This window comes from Schistosoma mansoni, chromosome 1 (genome assembly GCF_000237925.1).
Source record: "Schistosoma mansoni strain Puerto Rico chromosome 1, complete genome".
NCBI lineage: Eukaryota > Metazoa > Platyhelminthes > Trematoda > Strigeidida > Schistosomatidae > Schistosoma > Schistosoma mansoni.
This window is the reverse complement of record NC_031495.1, coordinates 8,894,940-8,919,372: the sequence shown is the minus strand read 5'-3', so window position 1 is coordinate 8,919,372 and position 24,433 is coordinate 8,894,940. Positions and strand designations below refer to the sequence as shown.

The 24,433-nt window shown below is 32.3% G+C and overlaps 1 protein-coding gene across 1 annotated transcript in view; it reads left to right on the top strand.

Moving 5' to 3' along the window:
* Positions 1 to 882: 882 nt before the first annotated feature.
* The window catches only part of Smp_123830 (putative collagen alpha-1(V) chain precursor), a gene marked incomplete at both ends in the record, with an annotated part of 48,505 nt that continues 24,954 nt past the window's right edge, over positions 883 to 24,433 (top strand). The window contains 5 exons of the mRNA XM_018793164.1: positions 883 to 1,069; positions 11,265 to 11,429; positions 15,280 to 15,481; positions 17,662 to 17,827; positions 18,480 to 18,599. Of these exons, the coding sequence (XP_018647704.1) occupies positions 883 to 1,069; positions 11,265 to 11,429; positions 15,280 to 15,481; positions 17,662 to 17,827; positions 18,480 to 18,599 (840 nt within the window). The remainder of the gene's footprint in view (positions 1,070 to 11,264; positions 11,430 to 15,279; positions 15,482 to 17,661; positions 17,828 to 18,479; positions 18,600 to 24,433) is intronic.

The window sequence follows — 24,433 nt, the reverse complement described above, 5'->3', positions numbered from 1 at the left end:
ACACATGACATTGATCACCACCCAGTGATCAATCAATTGTGATTACATCTCAGTCCTACAGGAGGACGGTCACAGCCCGAATAGCTCAGTTGTAACGTTTCTGACTGTGAAGCTGAGTGACATGGGATCGAATATGTCAGGGAGCACTAGTTCCCTCAAGATTACAGGTATACCTTGCTGACGAGTGCCAAATAGCACGAAACCCGGGTCCAGTGTTTCCTGTTGACCACCTCCAACCACTATCTTAAATAAATATATATATATATATATATATATTGTATTGAATCCAATGATAGACAAATAAACCAAACTAGTAATCTAATGCCAAATCTATTTTTATCATATTCCCGGTAAGACTGCAAAAACTCAATGTCCAACAATTAGTTCTATCATAACATATACTACATTATTCTTTCTTTCAATAAAAAAAAGTATCTTTCGTGTCTTCACATTGTATCCTAAATCTCGGTAATAATATAGATCCATTGAATTATTGATTAATATTCGGATTGGGTAAATTCAATTCTAAATGTGTTTATTGTGTTATTTTATTTTGCACCAATAGTATTGTGTTTATATAAAAGAATTTTTCTTCTCTATTTTTTTTTCTTTTTCCCAAAAAGAAAAGAAAAAGAAAACAAACAAAAAAAATTAATAGTCATATTCATCTTAGATACTACTACTAATTACTATTGACTGTTACTAGGTTATGTTGAACTTAATTATTCATTCTGTATAAAAATTAAAAAAAACAAACAACAACAATACAACAACATTGATCAGTTCATTATTTGATTAAACAAATAAACATTCACATTATATTATCATTATGATCCAATAATTATGATCCTTTATTTATAATTATTATTAATATTGAATACAATGATCTTTAAACAATATAATAGAAGAGATGATCAATTAAATACCGTCCCATTTAGATCAATATTGATATTATTATCATTATTGATTATTAATAGTCAACAATTCAATGCACAAAATATTACTGAAGAAGGTAATCAAAATATAAAAACAATAATTGAATATAAAAAGAATGAAGATCAATTTAAAGGTATGTTATTATTTACAAGATAGTATAGATTTATATTTATTTAATATCAGAAGGAGTGTTTTGTGGATATTATAGTAATTTTAATAGTTGAGATGATGAGTCAATTGAAGTTAGACCATGGAAAACCTGGAACGAAATGGCCGTCCAGTCAGGCATTCAGTTACTGACTCAGTCAATCGCTCACTCACACGGTTGATTGAGTGTGAATGAGGCTAGTTGACGTTTTTTGTCTACTAATAAATCGTGGTTGTGTTTAGTGTGTGTAGTACAGTGGTTATTGTTGAGATTGGTGTTAGTGTTTGGTGTATTGTAGTTTCTCAGTGGTTGTCAGTAAGTGTGTATACATGGGGTAGTATTGAATGTAGTGTTGAGGAGTGATTAGTGTTGTGTTTGTTGTTGTCGAGTGGTGGTTGTGTTGACGGAGATGATTAATTTGCAAATGGATAACTGGGAGTGAGGTGTTGTTTTGTGGTAGGGTTGGTGGACTGTCAGTTATTCGGGTTAACCGTCATAGTTTTACTCTTGTGATTTGTTGCACGGTAAGAACAGTCGACAACATAATAGAAGAGTTGGTCAATCAAATATCTCCCCATTTATAATAATAATAATACTATTAATTATTAATATTCAACAATTCAATGCACAAAATATTATTCAAGAAAATAATCGAAATATAGAAACAATAATTGAATATAAAAAGAATGGAGATCAATTTAAAGGTATGTTAATATTAGCAAGATTGTATAGATTTATATTTATTTAATGTCAGAAGGGGTTTTTTGGATATTATAGTAATTTTAATAGTTGAGATCATGAGTACTGGACGACCGTTTCGTTCCAGGTTTTCCATAGTGGTCTATCTTCAATGGATTCATGATCTCAACTATTAAAATTATATTTATTTATTTGAATACATAAACATTGGTACAAGGGGGGGACACCAAATACATATGCGTCACGCAATAACAGTGAGGCCAGTAGTAGTTATTATTGATTTGTGTGAAAGCTGTGATACTGCTCGGGCACTCAAACCGAAGCAGGTTACTTACTTACTTAACTACTTACTTACCTAGGCCTGTTACCCATCATAGAGGAATATAGGTCGCACACCAGGATTCTCCATCCAACTCTGTCCTGGACAATCCTTTTACTATTATTATTTATTATTATTAATGGCTTTATTCGATATTATATTTTTGGTACAATATAAAATTCTCTGCACAAAGTATTTCAAAGCTTTTTCATTTTTTTAACTTCTTCATCGATCCTGACGACAAATATTGAGTGGTGGCTAGTTAGAAGTTAGCAGTCCAGTCAATTGACATCTAAATAATGTAAATTTTTTTCTCTGAATGTTGCCAGCAACCATGATGTCTCTGATTAGGCTTTTTGTAATTTGTACAGCGGAAGGTTGTGCACTTTTTATAAACGCACTTCAATACGTTGTTCGATTAGCAGCCATAATGATGTGTTAAATCAAGCAAAAACAGATAACTTGTTGAAATATCTAAAGCGCAAAACAGGTAGCCCGGATGTTTAATCAGGCCTCCAATTTGGCTTTGTTTCCATTTCCTATTCATCCTTTTGATGTCTGCTTTCAATTCTCAGCTCAGTATGTCCTAGGCAGGTTAATTAATAAGCAGAAAATACGTTTTTATAAGTAAGTTTGGTAGAAGCTAGCAGGCAAGTTCATTCCATTTGAGACTGATCAGACAGATATTCTCTACATACCATTGTTTATTTTTAATCTGTGGCTCTAGTATAATACCCTTAGTTTTAAACGTTCAATACGTTATCCTTTTAGCTAGTGAATTCAAATGGCTATTGCCTTATGTGATGAGGATCAATTGCAATGCATTTCCTGCTATTGGTGTTGACCATTATCGTTGATCAGTCTCTTTTATCAAATAGCTAGTCTTTATACTTCTACCTTGTCACGAGTATATTTTAAGCATAGTCGAGTGATGGCTAGTAATGGAATCCAAGACTCTTACAACTAAATTATTATTCATCTCCGTTGCACAAACCAGTGACTTTCTGGACTCAATAGCTAAGTAGATAACGCGTCAAGCACTTAAAGTGAAGGACACTAGGCTCAAGTTACTGAGCGATACATCAACATTGAAGTCCCAGTACATTCTTCTAACGTGTCTCAAACAAGACAAGAAGTATATTCTGGATCCCACTGATTGCCACTATCCAATTCTAATTAAAAAAAGTTTCACTTTCAGAGGTTTCATTTATGTGAAATGTTAATGTGATAGTTTAATAAACAGAAAATTGTTTAAGTAAATTATTTCCAATCATTTGTTCTAATGAATTGTCTTTTATCATTTTAGAGTTAATTTTATCACAATACATTTTTTAATCATGTAATCCATCAACTGTTATGTATAATTAACCATCTTTTATTACACTGTTATATTGAATCCTCAATTGAGTATGACCCTGAAGGCCATCAGTAGATTTAATTCAGAATTTTTCTAAAGTGAGGTCTTAAACTTACTTGATATTGTTTACTTCAATCTTCCCCTTGGCGAGTCCCAAATAGGACGAAACGCAGTCCTTGATTCCACTATTAGCCGCCATCCATCATTGTTTATGATGTTTGTGACATAAGGCAAAATCCTGGCTATACGTACAGGATGCATACATGCCAATAAGAGACTGATCAATCGCAATCCTAAACATCAATGGGAAGATTCAGGTAAACAATATCATATAAATTTAAAATTCACCCTATTGCAAAAGCTAGTGGCTGTCAGGACTCAGTAGCTACGTGGATAACACGACGTCGTTTGGAGCGAACGTTACTGAGTTAAAATTCCGAAGTGAACATCAACTCTGTAATGCAGGTACATCCATCTGACTAGTCCCAAACTGGACAAAACGTGTGTCCTGGATCCCATTGCTAGCCACCATCCATCACTGCTTAAAAATTCAAAATGTTCAAAAAAATGGTGCGATGTTATTTTTCTAAAAAGTCATATACCAATTTTTTCGCACACAACTTTTCCTTCATCTTTTTTGTGGAAACATTAAAGTCTATAAACCCCTTCATTAAATATATAATACTTAACGAAATCTCCCTTGACAACAGTATATGTAAATTATACAATAAAAAGTTTACAATACAAGATGATGACTGACCGTTAATTACTATTTCTTCAGTATAGAATTTACTATTCTATTTGAATGCTTTGTATATACATTTTAATATAGAAACGATTAATTTTCTATTAACTTAGAATATATCCACTTAGTGATTAATTCAATATCATGTTGTACTAAGCCCTACGTTAATTGGTTTAAAATCTATTCCAGTCCTACCTGAAGCAGAGACAACTGGATTAGGAATATTCAACTAGTGGTAGACTTTCATATGTTTAACTTAAAACAATTGATGAAACTGAACATACTAGTTTTCACTAGCTCATTATTTCCTAACAAACCAATAATAAGTAACTATTGTTTTTAATCAAAGTTAATGAAACTGTAACTGAGTTAGAATCCCATGTATTATGTATAACTTTGACCTTCTATCGAGGAAAACTAGTGAAGTACAGTGATACGTCTTGTTGGTTGAACGCTATATTCGGATCCTAAGCTAGTTTCGTAACCCCCCAAGCTAGAACTACACAGCGAGAGAAAAGGCACAAAATATGCGGGAAGTACTTTACTCCAAATGTTCATTCATGTACAGAAAATATAGGGTTTTTCTAGTATTTTAGAAGTCCTTGGGTTTTACTGAAAATTCCAGAATACTACTCAACATAGTAGCAGTGTAGTTATCAGCCAATCAGAACCCTTTTTTCGTGATATTTCTAGCAAAACTTCCAATCGAAAGCTGATTGGATAAAGTGCTTCTTAATATATCCTGAGCTTGTCATGTCGATTGCGAGAAATTTGCAGGATCATCCCAACATATAGTTTCCTGAATGATAAAATAGGAATTTTGAAAATATTTAGAACTCTTCAAAGGTTCACGAAGATGCCTCATATCTACGCTTGAATTCAATTTAATTGTGTACAGTTTATTTATAGCTTGTTGATCTCACAAAATCTCAACATGATTAGTAAAAGCTCAGACAGTATTCTCATTAGAGTACTTGCATCATACTAGAATTAAAGTGAACACAGAAATAATTTTATGTGATTTATTAGTTTGCCATGAAGTATATTGTTTTTATGTGGATAGTATGAGATTTAAATGTAGGTTTGTTCTCTGAGCTGGATGGTTTGTTCGTGGAGCTTTCATCGTCCTTCTCCACCATCTCATAGTATGAGATTCCCTGAGTTGATGAACAATAATTAGTTGCTATTCGAAAAGTAATTATATCATTATATGTCAGATAGACATTATTTGACACAGTCTTAATATGTCACTACAGGGAATAACTCTGACCATTGCTGAACCAATACCTTGATAGTAAAGCACAACTGTGGCTTAGCAGATAAAGTATTTTCTTGTCTACCACTAATATATGATTTTGATTTCAATCCCGGCCATTAATTGTGAAAGCCAGATAATATCAACATTTCTCATAAATAAAAATTGTACCCCGGAACGGAATACAAGTTGTTCTTCATTATAAAAACTACAAGGAAAACATTATAACAGAGAAGAATATTTCGAAGGATAAAGTAAAGATCAGTATTAATGGATATCAGCTCATTGGTTTGCAGTTTGAGAGTTCACGTGCAAGACCAAAAGTTCCTGGCTTGATTCCCGGTCGCGAGAACTTGGGTGCGCACTGCTGAGAAGTTCCGTAAAAGAAAGAAACGCAAGTTCACTGCTTCCGGATTTTCTGTTGTTCTCTAACGTAGATCGGTTTACGCTCTTCGTAAAAAAATGTTTAAACTTCATTTCTCAATAGATCGAATGTTAATAAATCTAAAATGGTATAATTCACCAAGTGAAAACAGTATTTAAAGGTTAATAGAACTCAGGTAATAGGGTTTTATTCAGAGTGATAACTGAGCTTTGTGTTTGTATTTTTTGTACTTACATCAACAGCGAGATGTAGGTGCATGTGGTTAATTGGATTAAGTAGAATGAAATGCGTAAACTATATTGTACTGATAGATATTTTCCATGACTTCTTCCACCGATATCATTTTATGATAGAAACTATGTGAAACCATCGAAAAATATTGACATAATCGGATGGGCACAAATATTGGATTTCAGTAAGTATTCTTTTAAACTGTGCATGAGCGAACTGTAACTGACAGAGTTAATCAAATCGAGCATCAGCCTGTTGTAAGACATTAGTTAAAAATCACACCAAGTCACAAATTGATTGAATTTAAAAATGGAGAATAATGAGTAGGAACTCACTAATGTAAAGATCATGAACTTACAGAAGGATTGAACGTTCTATGTCTGATCTCACACAAAATAGCTATATAAAGGTTTTCTTGTTTTCAGTGATTGATTAGTTAATGTCGTTCCGTGATAGAAACCAAACGAATCAACTCACAAGACAAATTTATCGATGTAACTTATCTATCAGTCGAAAGACAACTTGAAACTAAGGAAAACTATCCTTGTTTTCAGATTCTGGTCAGTGTATATTTAATAGCTTACTCTATGATGAACCAGTAAATTTCCGATCTAAAAAAGCAAGATAATTGTTAACACTGATTGATCAGTAAAGGGCAGACAATTTCATGTTTGTCTAATTATTAGAAGTGTTTGATTTGAAATGAGGTCACTTCCCAAAGTAACTCAGTATCATCTATACTGCTTTCATGTTAAATGTCTACAGACAAGTGGATGATCTTGGTTCGAATCCTATGGAAACCATCAATCTCATCGCGACCATAACCACGACTTGCTGACCAGGTCAAACTAGAATAAAATCTACGATCGAAGATTACCATCCATTGCCTCTCACCCCTAAACTTGGATTATTTATTTAATTGACTATTTATTTAATTGACACGATTAACAGTTACAGTATTACAACTGATTTCATAGTTGAAAGCATTAGTCAATTGAAGCTAGACCATGCTTTCAACTATGAAACATACTAAATCTCCACAAAACCCCTTCTGATAATTAATATAATTGATTTGCTCGTGAATACCTTTCAGCTTGGCTAAGCAAAGGTCTGATGAAGAAAGTAAACAGCTAAATTTCGGCCCATTTAGTACAAACAGATCATAGTGCCAGTATAAACCAGTCCTTTTCAATTATTTATAGGGTCAGTAATTTTTTGCCAAAGCTCGTTAGGCTTAAAGTCCTTCAAACGGCTGAGGCAGTAGCCATCAGGATGAAGAAACCGGAGCTATGCGTACAGAAGAAATATCTCCAACCCCTGCTCCTCCCTTGGCCAACCACAAGGCCAATTAATCAACAATAATCTTAGCTATTGTATGATTTCAATGTCAAATTTCTTTACCGACCGGAATTTATCCAATGAACATCATTTAAATTCACAGTTTACTTAGAAACTAAAGTATCCTACAAAAAAATGGAAACTATGTTGATCATAAATTTACTTATTTAAGTAGACTATACAATCTCTTAATAAAAATGTTTTAACTAAATTTTTGGACTTCATTTGTTCAAGCCAAAAATGTCAAAATCTAGCTGTAACCAATCAAATGTCACAGGTTCTTACACTAACACAGTATACACACATAATATATATGAACCCAAACATCTTATTATACAAATATATATACGCTTCAATATATACTTACATCATGTATGTATGTACATATGTACGACATTTCATTTTGTATACAAGTAAAAGAAACATTCTATGATATTCCTGACGCCTATAAATCGAATCTAGTAAACTATTGTAGGAGGGTAAAAGTAGCCATTTTTCTCTCTATTCATTTTTTTTCGGCTTTTAGTTCACATGTCAAAAATGTTACTTACATGTCCTAAAAAAGAAAATATCAAAATATAAAGGAATATAAAGAATCTAACATAAGTGAGCTGTATAAAAATGGTAGATAGAGAGAGAATAACTAAACAATAAGTATTATAAGGGAAATAAGCATATATACCAATAAGAGACTGATCCATTGCAATCCTAAACATTAATGGGAAGATTCAAACAAACAATACGAAGTGAATTTAAACAATAAATAGTTTAAATTCATTTAGTATTGTATGTTTGAGTCTTCCCATCGATGTGTTAGGACTGCGACTGGTCAGTCTCTAATTGGCATTTATGCATACTGTGCGTATTGCCTCAATATAGCCTTAATCCATCTCTGTTTAGCAATAAGTAGTTTGTTATTATTGTTTCATATGTATATCTCTTTAATAATTTAATCATGTTGTACATAAATGGTGTAATGTTGAATTCATGACATTTAAATTCACGGTACACACCTATACATATACATAAATGAAATGTCTTATTTTACGTATATGATTTACATATTACTTTCAGATTTCATAGTATTGATTAGCTTCGTCCATTAATTTCCTTAACAACTAGAATGAAGTATTCCTTTTATTACAAAAGGAATTTAGTTCCCTATTTTCCCTTTTCTCTCTCTCTCTCCCATTCTTTGTCCCAATTTATCTTTTTTGTCCGTGTTCATGAAATTGAAAAAAAAAACATTAAAATTTGAAATACCATGTATTCGTTTACTTTCAATTCGTTCATATATAACAAGAAGTATATTACTTTGTTTTTGATGGTATTCATGTGTTTGCGGTTGAAATTGTCAAGAAACTACTATTAATTAACAGCAAAGTAGTAGTGATTATTTATTAAATAGATTATTATTTTTATCATAAACTGATATTAGCTAGATCATCATTTAAAATCTGGAAACACTGGATGATCGTTTCGTTCTATTATAGGACTACTTTGAAAGGTATATCAACGAATCCACCACTGGGAATCGAATCTATGACCTTCGGTCTCAAACACAAGCCCTTAGCCCCTAGCTTCAAGATGAAACTCGTGGAGTCCTAGTGAGAAGCCCTGACCAGTGAAGTGCAACCATGTAAGACGTGAAACAATTATCCTCTCCAAGCAATGGAAAATGATTACAAATCACCGTGAATTGACTCACATTAGACATGTGTACCATTGAATCCCGACTCATTGGTCTAAAGAGATACCAAAGGTCACGGGTTCGAGTCCCGGATCTAATGTTATGGTTGTGCGTCGCTGAGCGGTTGCAAGATAGGACGAACCAGCTGTTCAGTTCTGATTGGTTTTTCCATTGATGATGTAGCTAGGATCAGTTCTTGATTTAAACTATGACAATTATACAATCTCCACAAACTCCCCAATACTAATATTATTTTGGTGATGGTTATGAAGACGAAATTGAATAATGTGTTTTATGAGTACATATGATTATAGACCACCAATAAATATTATTATTGAAAACAAGCATGAGTATACTGATAAGTGTTCCATTTAAGTATGAGATTCTTAAACAGTATACAAACGTGCTCCCAGATGAGATGGAATCCAAAAATAAAATATTCTATAGTGAGAAGTGAGACAAAATATAATGGTTCGATTCCTAAAGATAGTGTGATCACTTATCATGAAATCGATTTCAAAGTTTATTACATGTGATATGAACTTTGTGCCATCCATCTCAAAAACACTTGTTAATGATCATATATTGTTATAATTAAACTGATAAAATTCTAGGATTTCACTATAGAAACCAAGATGAAACACCTATCAGATGATTAGGTACTTTCAGTAGGCTTCTAGATAATACTAATTTCTATGCAAATATTTCTAAAATATATTTTCTCTAAAATATGACCAAGCACTTAATCAATAATTGTCTGGCTTTAAAATGCATTAAAACAGATTGGATGTGTATACCGAAATAAAAGAATTAATAAGGGGAAGTGATAATTGCTTCCATCATGTATATATATAATAATTTAACCACTAAGATTAATCTGTGCCTTATTTACAGACAGGTTTATTTTTAAACAGATGGACTGTTAACTTTAGGATATTTAGTAAACAACAGGTTGCATTATAGATATCGGTAGAAAAACAATAATAATAATCTTGTCTACCACTTAGAGAATTTCCATTCAATAGTCATTTTATTGATTGAAAAATTTTTATTTGATAAGATACTAAATTTTGTGATTTCATCTAACTAATAGAATAGGAGTTCTAGTGAGAAGCAGTAACCTGTGGAGTTCAACCAGGTTTGTTGGGAGATATCAACTCACTGAAGACAATTGGTGAATGGTTGCTCAGCTTCGTGGATTGGTTGAAGTTAGACATTAACACCGTTCGATGCCGGCCGGTTCAGTGATCTATCGGTTAAGTGCTCGCGCGCGAGACTTGTAGGTCCTGGTTTCGAATCTCGCGAGGCGGGATCGTGGATTCGCACTGTTGAGGAGTCCCACAATAGGACGAAACGGCCGTCCAGGTTTTTCATGGTGGTCTAGCTTCAATTGACTCATGGTCTCAACTATATATAAAAATTACTACAAATCTCCACGAACAACTCCCTAATAGAACAGGAGATAGAAGAAAAAAACAGATCAATTCTAAATGAACTACATAACTGATCTAGGTATTAAGAACAAGTAACTCATTTTGATATCTGTGAATAGAATTTTATGGTCCTGTATCTGACTTCAATTTAGTCGTATGTTGATTGTTATTAAAATATACATGTCGCCAAACCTCGTATATAATCATCGACTTAAATCCAGATAGTGCATAGGGAATTAAATAAGTTAAATACGAGAATGAATTCTTGAATACGTATATTTCGTACAATCGTTGATCAGAACAGACAATCAGAGAGATGGAACGAAGGAAGAGAAGAGGAGAGCGAAGGCGAACGGAGTGGGGAAGGCATGTTAGCCAACTCGATTTAGCCAAGAGTTACTCAATATCTGTAGTTGAACAAAAATAGGTTGCAGATATATGATGAGTAAGATAAGAAACGATCACACATACGCTTACCTAGAAGCACTGGACGGCACTGTTGAGGAGTCTCACACTGGGACGAAAGGGCCGTCCAGTGCTTCCAGGTTTTCCATAGTGATCTAGCTTCAATCGACTCTTCAGCTTAACTATTAAAAGTACTGTACTATCCACAAAAACCCTTTCTGATATCTATACTTTATTAACTTGGAAAAATCGATTTTAAGTTGTTTCAATTTTTTTGTAAAAAATTAACCAATTAACAATATTTTCTTTTAATAATTGTACAGATATTATCGATTTATTACAAATTGTTGAAATTGATAAATTGGATAATTATGAAGTTACACGTCAATATGGATTTTGTCCATCATCATTAATAGAAAATCCAAATACTGCTTATTCATATCATCGAGGAGATAAACTGAAGTTACCAGCAGAGAAAGCATTCCCAGGTAGGTGGTTTATTTGGTTGTTTTTTTCTAAAAATTCATTTGACAGAATCTCTGATAAATTTATAGTTTTATCACGAAAAATACTTTATATATCTGTAAAGAATAAAACAAATACATAGTTCAGCGGTGAATTATATTTCTCAGTTAAGTCCGGAGCAGTCCTTTTCAGTTGTTTCCAGTTTCTAATCATCCTTTTCATGTCTGCTATCAATTCTCAACACAGTATGTTCTTTGGTTTTTCTCTTTCCGTTTCTCTTCAGGATTTCAAGTTGGGGCTTGATTTATGATGTGGTTTGATGAGTTCCCTAATGTATGTCCTATCCACTTCCATCGTCTTTTCCTAGTTTCCTGTTCAGTTGGAAGCTGGTTTGTTCACTATCACAGTAGCCTGTTGCTGATGGTATCCCGTCAACGAACATTGAGTATCTTGCTTAGACAATTGTTTACAAATACTCGTACCTTTTTGATGATAGTTGTGGTAGTTCTCCAAGTTTTAGCTCTGTACAGTAGAACTGTCTCGAAGTTCGTACTGAAAATTCTAAATTTGATGTTAGCCGACAGTTGTCTTGATTTCCATATGTTTTTCAATTGTGGAAATGATGCCCTTGTTTTGCTAATCCTTGCTTTCACATCCGCATCCAAACCTCTTTGTTTATATATATATATATATATATATATATATATATATACAAAGAAAATGTAAATCTTTTACGTACATTTTACTGTTTCTTAATCTTAAAATATCAGATTATTAGGCATTATTACAGATATATTCGTTTAGAATGATTCAGACTGTAGATTGGATAAAAGAATGTGGTAGGTAAAATTTATGCTTCCAAAAGAAATATGCAGAAATTTGAAAGGCCAATGGATTCTTTTTAACCTTAAGTCTATTGTCAATAACATAACCTTTTAAAGTGTCTAAATAATTGGTTGGACAAAATAAATTAGTAACTTCCTTTCAAAATGGTTCCTTTCTTTGAATATAAAACTAGTCAATTCAATTTATTCCCTATAACATTGATACTGTGACTGTTCGGCTTATGATCTTTTTATATTTGTTGTTTTATGGACATATTTCCTCGTGCATGTCATGGATTGATTGTAATTAGATATTAACGCTGTCGTGTGTCAGCTCATTGGTCCACAGGTTAAGCGTCTACACGCAAGACCGAAAGTCCTGCGTTACATTCCTGTGTGTGAGGTCAGGGATGCACATTGCTGGATAGCTCCATAATAGGACGAACGGTTGTTCAGTGCTCCAAGGTTTTTAATAGTGTTCTAACTTATATCGGTTCATGGTTTCAATGTGATTTCATAATAATTTGAAGTACACTGCGATTGTATGAGTTTATTCAAATTTGTAACAATCAACATGATGAGTGATTTATATAAACGAACTGTTAATTTTCTTACATAAATTTCAGAAGATAAAAACACTCAACAACTAATATTATAGTCTAGAATTAAGAGAATGGCATCATTTTAACTTCAATGAGATATAAATTTCATTTAACTTGGTATGCTTCGTCTCAACCTAAGAACGTCGTATCGAAAGTCGAAATACTGATGTGCTTAGGATACACATATTTCGGACATTCACATGCGCTGAAGTTCGCTATACAAAAATTTAGACTACTAGTCTCTAAATGGATTCAAATAGACAGTGAACAAGATAAGCGATAAACAGCCATACTTGCTTACCAATCACACATAAAAACTATTTCATCATTTGATGCAAAACCAAATAGTGATTTTATATACTATGGAAATCATACACTGAATATGACATTTGCATATCTTCCTTGAGTTGTCCTCTACATACTTCATCATTCTCCCGATCCTGTTGTTGTTTTAATTACCTTTTATTGTCTTACCTCTTCTCTTTATTTCACTCCTCTGCTGGTAATAATCCTACTTTCGATTCCCACTACTTACTACTTATGTCTTTCCGCATAAGTAGTGCACATCACATACCTACATTTAAATCCCAGAAGATATAATGAGATGTAGTGACGAAATGAAGTACTTAAACATGATGGAAATAAAATGTATAACACTAAATTAATCTTCTGATGATTCACAATAAATCACTTTTTTTTAAAAATATATCTGAATAACCGATCACAGTTTCATATTATTTCAACCATTGACCAATATAGCATATAACCAAATATGTATTACTAATTAAAGGAAACACCTTCTATTCTATTCAACAAAATATCTTATTTAAAGTTGTTTCTCTCTTCATTTACTGTTAAATAAAGATTAATTTTGTTAGGATTTGTTTACAAATCTTCTATGTATTGACAGTTAGACTTGAAAATTCTAGTCAATACGGTAAGTCACATATAGAAATACATACAAAAACAAACATAGATCATATTGTATTACTGATAGATACACATATAAGGGAAATTTTTACATGATCAGCAGTACAGAAATGTGCAGTATATAGAAAGTTTTAATTCTGGTTATATTAATCATATACATAAATTCCCAAAAGGTTTATAATGATTCACCAGAACTTGGTGCCAAATCATTGAATACCAAGTTTGATATATATATATATATATATATATATATATATATATATATATATATATATATATCGTTATTAGTGACATCCAGCACACAGCCCCAGACTTCATTTTTGTAATGTTGGTAAGTAAGTTTTTGAGAGAAATAATATTACTAATAGGATTCGAACCGACACTGCAAACATTACAATTAGGATATTTTCACAAATGAACTATTACGGAAAATATAATTTTAAAAACAGATTGATTACTTAAGACTTAACGGTTTAGTATTGTTTAGCCTAGCGACTCAAGTCACTCATACCAGTGATCAAATTGCGATTGGACTCATAGAATTATTTATTTAAGCACCAAGAGATTGGAAACACGATATCGGCTACCATTAATTTAGACTCAACAGCTATTTTGAAATTTAGAAATACGTTTATCTATACCAAGGTTTATTAAATAAAGTTGTTTTGTTTCGATTTACCAATAGTTTTCAATCACAAAATCTGATCTTGAAGATCTGTCATTGGATTAGATAATGTAAACTTTAAGCTCATTCTAATAATACCAGATTGATTTGGTTGTAACCAAGTCCTTTGAAATTATGCTACAGATCATTAGACGATGACAAGTAAATTGAATTTCCTTAGACCATTTTCAAATAATATAGTTATTGTTAACAAGGCCATACGAAGTAACACTCGTAAACCTCAGTCCTTAAAAACATGAAACGAATCAATAACAACATCGAACACCATTCCGAAAATTATTAAATTCTGATGATAATAATAATAATAAAATTAAAGTAATCATGTGACGACCTCCAACTGTGGCTCCCGTTGTTATGAAATTGGCTGAATTCACTAAGTCTCTGATCTTTCAAAGTAAATAGTCAATTTAAATAGCTATAAGAGGAATAGAATGGAAAACAGAGTAAACAACTTTACACATTCTGATCACAATGTATTAAATATCATCATCATCATCATCATCATCATCATCATCATCTAAGATCTTCTTATAAGAGTTTAGAGTAAATAATCAATAGGACAATCAATTTAGTGTGTACAAAATATGAAGTGTTAGGATATTAATTATGAATCATAAAGAATGTAGGAGTTGATAGTGTATATAGAAATATTAACGACTTATATGATCCAGTAAGATTATATAAGAAAAATATGATCAACCGGTAAGTGATTAGAGTATAGTCAACAATTAGATGGTCTACTCTACATAAAAATTCTATTTATACTAAAGAAACAAATACATCTAGTCAACTGAAGTCTTGGTTTATTTTCTCTCCACAATTTTTAATGTAGCTACATTTCCTCAGGATTTTTCTATTCTTACTACTGTACGATTGAAGCATGAACAAATTCAAAAGATATTTGATGTAATAGATGAAAATGGGGAAAGTCAATTGGCTATGTCAGTTGGAAATAATATAGCTTTGCATTATTATTTATCTGGGGATTCATCGTCTATAGTGGAATTCCTAAATGTCAAACTGAATGATCTAAGGTAAGTAGGTTTTAATTGATCACTTTTTTGAATTTATAAAAAAATATTTTAATAAATTACCGAGGTTGTTAGATGCTTCTTTACTTTACAAAAGACAGACGGTATATGATGAATCAATCAATTTTGTTATAATGAATTTCTTGACAAATTTATCGTATTCAATCTACACAGATACGCCACAATCAAAGATCTTAATCAATCAACTTGGATTAAAAATTATAATGATCTTTAGGTTGGAGCTTTCTAAAATTTTCCTGAATCCATATTCAAACGAGGGTAGAAATGTATTGCAAGTTTACTATAATACTAAAACATTTATCAGTAGTTAGATCTGTAAACACAACATTTCAGCGGACGGTATGACTAAATATATTCACCTTTATCTAATAAAGAACATTTTAATTCAACAACACATCAAAATTTATCGGACAAAACGACTGTATAAACGACTAAGAAAATTTGGTATGGTTGGGTTTACAGATCGACCATTGTATTCACGTCGAACATTTGACCAAATCATATAAGCAAATTATAAAGACGATTGAATATGTAATTCATTTTCCTGAATAACTGCACTTACAAATCATCTATATACTTTATCTAGGCAGGGTAATTCGGATAGACAATATGTATGGCATTACTTTTGTATAGTTAGTCAATTAGAGTTTTCTCCACAATTTTAGCTGACCATTTACTAAATAAACCTTGTGATTAATCTTCTGACTGAACGCTGGAATACGTTTCATAATCTCTTCTAATAACTTCAGGTTAAATCTACACAGTAGCTTAAACACGGAAAAAAAGACGTGAAATACGGGAAGAATGCTTTACTGTAAGCTTCGTTTACACATAATAAACATAAACATTAGAACAGTCATTCAAAATAACATACTAGTGGACTGGAAATCGACCAAACCATTTTTAACACTGTGATCACTTATGATGGATTATCAATTTCATAACATAACTTTTAAGAAAACAAAATGCTTGAATTTCATATTGATGTTAGATCACTGTCGAAGAAATAGTGTAAATGTAATTGGCATATGATTTGAGTGATTACTTCCATAAATCCTTAGATTTATTGAACCTTAGAACAAAATACAAGTTATCTAGTACAAGTTTAATTACAAAAACTTTAAACGAAAAGAACTAGCACATCGACTCAATACGTTTGCATCCTTATTTCGCTACAAAACATCATGAAATTAAACTACCTGCCCACAAAATTGTTACTCATATATTGATATTATGTATAAGGGGAAAAACATACATTATAAAGAATTGAATTCAACAATTGGTTCGACAAATGAGTTCAATATTAAACGTAATAAAAAGAAACAAGTGACAACAGATGATATGGAGAGGTAATCAGAAGTAGCGAAAGATCAATCAATAACAATCAGAAGTGACCCAAAGGTTAAGTGCATTTCATTGGGGTAAATGAGTTAATTTTCTAAAGATAGAGTGGCATATGTGTAAATGAGATTTCATTCGATAGTCTAATACACTTTCTCGTTCTCTCTTGAGTTCTTGCTCATGTAATTAGTTGGGAGGTTATAGTTTAGCACACCGTGTAACAGTCTCAGATTTTGAACATCACACATCACAACAATTGAGTTTTTAAATCGGTTTACAGGTGGATAGCGTTATTTAACTGAACGTGTACATTGTGACATTCAATTAAACTCTCATTGGATTTCAAGTAGAAGATTTAAATTTGGTTAACGTAACTTCTCTCAACTGTTTTTTTTAAAAGAACTTGACTTTGCTTTTGTTCACACAAATAAAGATATAGTCGTCTTTGAAATGAATTAAAAGGTAACTATGTGTTTTAAAAAGCCATAATTGTGACGCTTTACAAGTTGCTGGCTATAGATCGAAAGGTACTGTTGGGGCTTTATATCAATGACTTCAGGTCTATTTGTGGTATGAGTGATGGATAATTCTATGTGTTCATAGATTAGAAGTGAGTTATTTTAACGATTTACTAACTCGTCGAATAGTGGGGACCATAAAGACTTCAAGGTGATTGTCAGCGTTGGACATGTTCAACCTTACAACGTAGTACCACTGTAGGAATCATCGCATTTAATTGTAATCAATAATTAGAAATAACTTCTTTTCTCAAAAAAAACTTTGCAATAACTTTTAATTTTCATTTTATTTTCAATTTCTAGATGGCATAGAATTGCATTAAGTATTAAAGGGGATTCAGTCACATTAATTATTGACTGTAAAGTTATTACATCAAAATTGTTAAATCGTTCATTAACTGAAAACTTGAAATTTGGTAAAGGAATGCTTTATATTCTACAAGATAAGACAGGATCAGCCAGTTTTTCTGTGAGTAGTTCAATTAATTTGAAATGTACTTAGTAACTTTTTTTGGCCAAGTTTTTAAATAAAATCACATTTTTTATTGAAATTACGGACCGATTAGTGTTAGACCACCATTAAAAACCTGGAAGCATTGGACGGCCGTTTCGTCCTATTGTGGGACTCCTCAGCAGTGCGCATCCATGATCCCGCCTCGAGAGATTCGGACCCAGGACCTACCAGTCTCGCGCCAGAGCAGTGGTAGGCGCTTCCAGTGCTTCCAGGTTTTCCATGGTGGTCTATCTTCAATTGACTCATGATCTCAACTATATAAGATCATTTATTACATAAGAATCATATGTCAAGATCGACTTCCTAGATTTTTATTAATCAGATAAAGCTTGTAGATTCAACTAAATCACGCTTAACAATAATAACAGTGAACAAAATTTATCTACTTCATGCATAGGCTTAAAAAGAAAAGCTGAAAGGTTCCATAGTGTTCTAGAGGTCTTGAATTTGATACACTATGGAGTGTTGAAGAATTTGGTCAAGAGTTTCAACTTAGATCAAAACTTTTATTCACAGTTCTGTTACTTATTACTTCAATAATCATTGTCAGTTCTTGATAAAATAACTATTGTAAGTAATAAAGTTTATCTTTTTCTTAATTTTTTAGGGTGCAATAGAACAACTGCTGATTATTCCAACACCTAGTGGAGCATACGATCAATGTACTGTTTATTCTCCATGTAGTGAAACGGACAAAACTGGTGATGAGATGCAACTTCAAGAACCGGTAAGTGGGTGAGATGCTTTTCTTACGACAATGATTATTTAATCACTTACTACAATTAATAATGCTTTCATCAGGCTTAGTTATAATCAATATTAAGAAAGTGCCTCAGTTTTAAATTTTGTTTTTAACTTTTAGAAACAGGAAATAGTTAGATAGAGCAAGATCTATTGAGCGTTGTAAATGATGTGGATATCTAGATCGAATGTTTTACAACAAAGCATTCAACTTCTTGAACATAAAACTTCAATATTTCTTTCAGTATTTCACTGTTATTCTTTCAAGCATACTTATTCACCTTCATCATCATTTGGAATTCAGATACTACTCAGGCCATTATTTGGAAATAATATCAGTATTGATCTATCAATACAATTGTACTTATTGTGTGTGTATCAGTGATTGTTTCCAAAGAATATTGTGAAAATTATCATTGTAAATCGGTAGAAATATAATACATTTGTTGATAATTCAGTGGTTTGAAATTTCAGCACTTGTCATGAAGCCTGAAAGTCCTCACCTTGATTTCTAATGGAGTCGTGGTATTAGCTTTCCTGTAGAGTTACAACCCAGGATGAAATATCTGTTCAATACTTTCTTGTTTTCAGCCAGACGTCAGTCCAAAGAGTAAATTTTCAACTTATTAATGAAACAACATGATTATTTATTCAACTTCGTTTCAGTTAAGATCTGATTGCATAACAAAATTTTATGATAAATGATGCATCTACTTATATTCTATTTCAATATTTTAAAAAAAACAATCACGATAATATCAACATATGGACAAATATATGATAAATGTGGTACTTCTACTCTAATTAAATAATCTGCTTAGCTTAATCTACTCTAATAACCTCATTACTGTCAATAGGTAAGATCATAAAAGGTTATAGGAACAGCAAACCACAAACAATTGCTTTGATGGTCCTACATTTGTATAGAATGTTTCACTGTAGTATTTGTATGAAATTGTTTATACTGAATGAATTCTACATAGTTATCTATGGATAAGCTGTCTCTGCCCTGGAGTTTATGTCTTTTAGAACTCGATTCCATGTTATACTGTGAATTTACACTACTTAAAAATTTCAAACAGAAAAGTAATATTAAATAAATAACGACAGTTTTTACAGAATACAATGAATTCATTTCATTCCCTCGAACTATCGTGGAAAATGAAATGAAAGCTGCCTTTCATGTCTCCAACTTAAGTATTTTTAGAGGTAATGATGAAATTTGTTAATGTATCAGGTATATGCATTGAAAGGAAGCCTGGGGCGGAGAATACATAAACTTCGACAGCTTTTCCTTTATAGACTATAAACATGGTTTGGTGAAAACTATATACCACAGAGTCACAAAGCTATATTCACCGGAAAAGTTCAAGGAGGAGTGTTATACAATGAATAATTATTCACACTGCACACAATTTATTCATGTATTGAATAACAAATCACTTTAACATTTCATTAATAATTAGAAATAATTAAACCCATTACCTTATATGTATAAAGTTGAAGAGAAAGCAAATAAATACAGTGAATCCATTATATTCTGCAAATACTGTCGTTCTTGTTTTGTTTAAATCTGTGCAGAAGATGAAAACACGCATTTGTACATCGAAATAATCAATCGATGTAAACGGACTTTCAGTCGGCAGTTCACAAATAATTGACTAGTATAGGATAAATACAATGAGGTTTCAGCTTTACTTCATTCTGGGAAACTAATCACATAATCTTTTATATATAGTTGAGAACATGAGTCAATTGAAGCTAGACCACCATGGAAAACTTTGAAGCACTAGACGGCCGTTTCGTCCTACTGTGGGACTCCTCAGCACCATTTATAAAAAATTACTAAAAATCTCCACAAAAACCCCCTAATCATATAGTCCTTGAAAATCAGACTCCCCATAATTTAATTACACTACAGTTTAGTATATATCTTAATTTTGGTTACAATCATGGAATCTGAATTAATCATGACTTTTCCTTCAACAATATATCAGAAACTGTTCATGTACAGTTAAACCAGTTCTTGTAACATGAATTTATTATTCTACGTTTTATTCTGCGGAGGATTTTTAAACTTGATGAGGTTAGAAAATAGACTGGTTTACTCTATTTGTTGAAAAAAAATCTCAATATGAGGATTTGTGGATATTATATTATTTTAACAGTTGAATTCACGAGTCAGTCTAAGCCGGTGCCCAACGGTGTTAATATTAAACTTAGATCGATCCATGATCTTGCACAACCCTTCGTCCGTTGTCTGAGGTGTATAACTGTCTCCACCCGACACGGATTGAACTGCACTGGTCACGGCTTTTCAATAGAACTCTAGGAAATCCATCTTGAATTTAGTCACTAGTGAGCATATGGTTATTATCAGTGAACATTAACACCGTTGGATGCTGGCCCAGTGGTCTAGAGATTAGGCGTTCGCGCGCGAGATCGGAGGGATCGGAGGTCCTGAGTTCAAGTTCCATGTTTGGAATCGTGGATGCGCGCTGCTGATTAGTCCCACACTGGTATAAAACGGCGATCCAGTGACTCCAGGTTTTGAGTGGTGGTCTATCTTAGATAGACTCGTGAATTCAACTGCTGAAATGGAAATTCATCATCTTCCAGTTACAATATAAACTCTCTTCTTGCGTGTAAAACATCTATAAATGTCATAATTTCTTTCCATAATTGAATTAAATTAATGGTTAAAGTTGACTGAATATCTTAAGTCGTTTTCCAAAGTTATAACTATGGTCATAAATGATGCTTATACCTTCTTCAGCATATCTCCTGTGCAGCTTTCAAACTTATGTTTAACATATTTTCTAGTCAGACTTATTATTCAGTTATCGTTCTGTTTTACTCATAACTTACTAATTTATAAATACTTTCTCATAGTTTAAATCATGAACCAATCCCATCTAAATAACTATTGAGAGCTACTAAGAACAACACAGCTGTTCTGTCTTACTATGAGATACCTCAGTGATGCATATCCAAGACCCCATTTCCGGGGTCGAAACAATATTCTTGTACAATGTTTAAGAAAGAAATCTCCACTAATGAAAATCTGTTTTTACTTTAAACATCTCCGTCATACATTAATGTAGATTATTAACGATAATCTAACATTAAACCTTCATTATATTTACTGAATAATTTTCTCCTCCTTTAATGTACTTAAAGTGCTTTTTGATTCACTTACGTAATATAAATGTAATTTTGTATGGTCCATGTAAGTCACACAAATAAAATGTCATCGTCTATCTATAATCATGACATACCCTACAAAATCCAAAGATTTTTTGTACAGTTATATTCAGTGATATCTAACAAACTTGTTACGTAATTAGACAAAAGAGATTGAATTAGAAGAGTTAACAGCTGTTTCCACTAATTATAACTCATTACACACGGTAGATTGAATTATTTGTTATTAAACTAGTAGGCTGTATTAAAAGAGTTTGGATTCTATTTGTATTTTAATCACTTGGGAACATGTGGAGCATCCTAAACCTATCAATTTATTTCGATAATGTAATAAGAAGATGAAGATTATTAGAACTATGTGATATATTAGCGCAATACATTTCGAACAATCTGATCACACACATACTTGTTAAGAACATTTATATATATTTTTGCACAAATGACGCTATTGATGAAGATGTTGGGTTGTTAAACAACACATTAATGGGGAATGGTTATCCACCTAAATTTATCAATAGATGGAAAGTTTATGGCACAGTGAGACCTACTGTAGCCTTGGTGGAAAAAAAGCCTGTCTACATCACCTTACCACTTAGAGGTGATTTAAATAGCCTTTTATTGAAACAAAGGCTTAAGTCACTCATCAACAAAACGTATTGTGCGGCGAAGGTCATTATCAAAGAAAGAACGAGGTCCATGCTTCATTCAAAACTTAAAAGACATTAAAACGATAGTGTCACATCCCACTGCATTTACCAATTTAAATGTATGTGTGGTCACACATACATAGGGAGGAGCAATCGTGATCTGAAAATTAGTGTGTGTGAACATGTACCAAGGACTCAGTGGCCGAGTGGATAACGCAATGGCGTTCGAAGCGAGGTTACTGGGTTCGAGTCCCAGAGTGAAAGTCAACTCTGAAATGTAGGTATATCCAGCTGACGAGTCCCAAATAGGACGAAACGCGCGTCCTGGATTCCACTGCTAGCCACTATCCATCTCTGTTTACCATGCTTATGAATTTAGGCTATATCGAGGCAATACGCACAGTATGCACATATGCCAATTAGAGACTGACCAGTTGCAGTCCTAACACATCGATGGGAAGATTCAAACAAACAATACTAATTGAATGTACCAAAATGGTTGCAGAAACATATAGAATCAAATGACCCATTAAGAGTAGAGGATAAACATCCATCATTCTCTATTGCCAAACATGTAATCGAAACCGGTCATAAGATTGATCTTAACTCGGCTTTTGTGCTGTTGTATAAAAGTGTAAAAGAGCGTATACCAAGGTTTATTGAAGCCTTAGCCATACGAAAATTCAAACCCCCTTTGTGTATTCAAAAGCAGTTTGTTCTCACCTTGAACCTACTCTGGTAATATATGCTTATTATCCAGAGTGATTAGGTGTCAAATTATTTTCACATTATTTATTTACTATTATTATTCTTGTCTACTCTGACCCCCCCATTTCCAGTCTAGTTGACCTTTTATTTTTATATATAAATGTTCTTAACAAGTTTATGTATGATCAGATTGTTCGAAACGTATTGCGCTAATATATCATATAGTTCTGATATTCTTCATCTTATTACACTATCGAAATTTATCAAAGGGACTAATTGCTCTAAATACTTTAATTTGTAAAGTTTGGATAAATATTCAAATATACCCGAAAGAACCATAGTTATGAGAAGAACAGTGGCATAAAATGTATGAATGTATGAATACAAGATGTGTATTTATGTGTTGGAAGGTAGTAATGCAGAGTGGAACAGTTGACTTTGTTATTACCAGCAATTATAATCAAGATAAAGACGGCAATGAGATGGTAATGAAATTAAAAAGTGGTTGTGTAATCACTCAACATGATGAATATTAGAAGACGGAAAATAATTAATAAAGATTATTTGATAAACACTCAGTCTTCATTGCATAGAAAGGCCAATCACACTTTCTTTCTGTATACACAAGTTAGGTCGGAAGCGTTTGGTAACGATTCCTTCTGTAGAAATGGAATATCATTGGTGCTTTTATTCTGATAATTTTTTAAAATGCATTCCTTAAAATAACTCCATGTCATTTATCAAAAAATGTATCTGCTACCTATGAAGACTGCCCCCTTTCTGATCTTACTTTATTTAAATATACAATTCTAACGAAAATTACTGGCTAACAAGGCATAGCGAATAGAAATCAGACTGAAATTGAGTTTTCAATGCAAAATTAATAAGTAAGATGTCACATGGGTGAATATTGAAGAGGCTGAAGTCAGTCAGTCAATAACTAGGTGAAATTTAATTGATAAATTTTGTTTAGCAATCAAAGAACCTTCCATAGTTAATTATTACTAACATGGATTTTTAAAAACTTCCCCTATTGTTTTCTTTTCTTTTTTAACAGTACATCTATGAACAGACTAGAAATTTCGTAAGTCAAGTTTATTCATATATATTTATAATACCTTAAATAATTGGCTATTATTGGTAATATAACGTATTATACGAACATTGTAGAAATTCTATCAAACACTTGTCAAAATCTTTTTATATACGGTTGAAATCATGAGTTCATTGAAGCTAGACCATCATGGGAAACCTGGAAGCA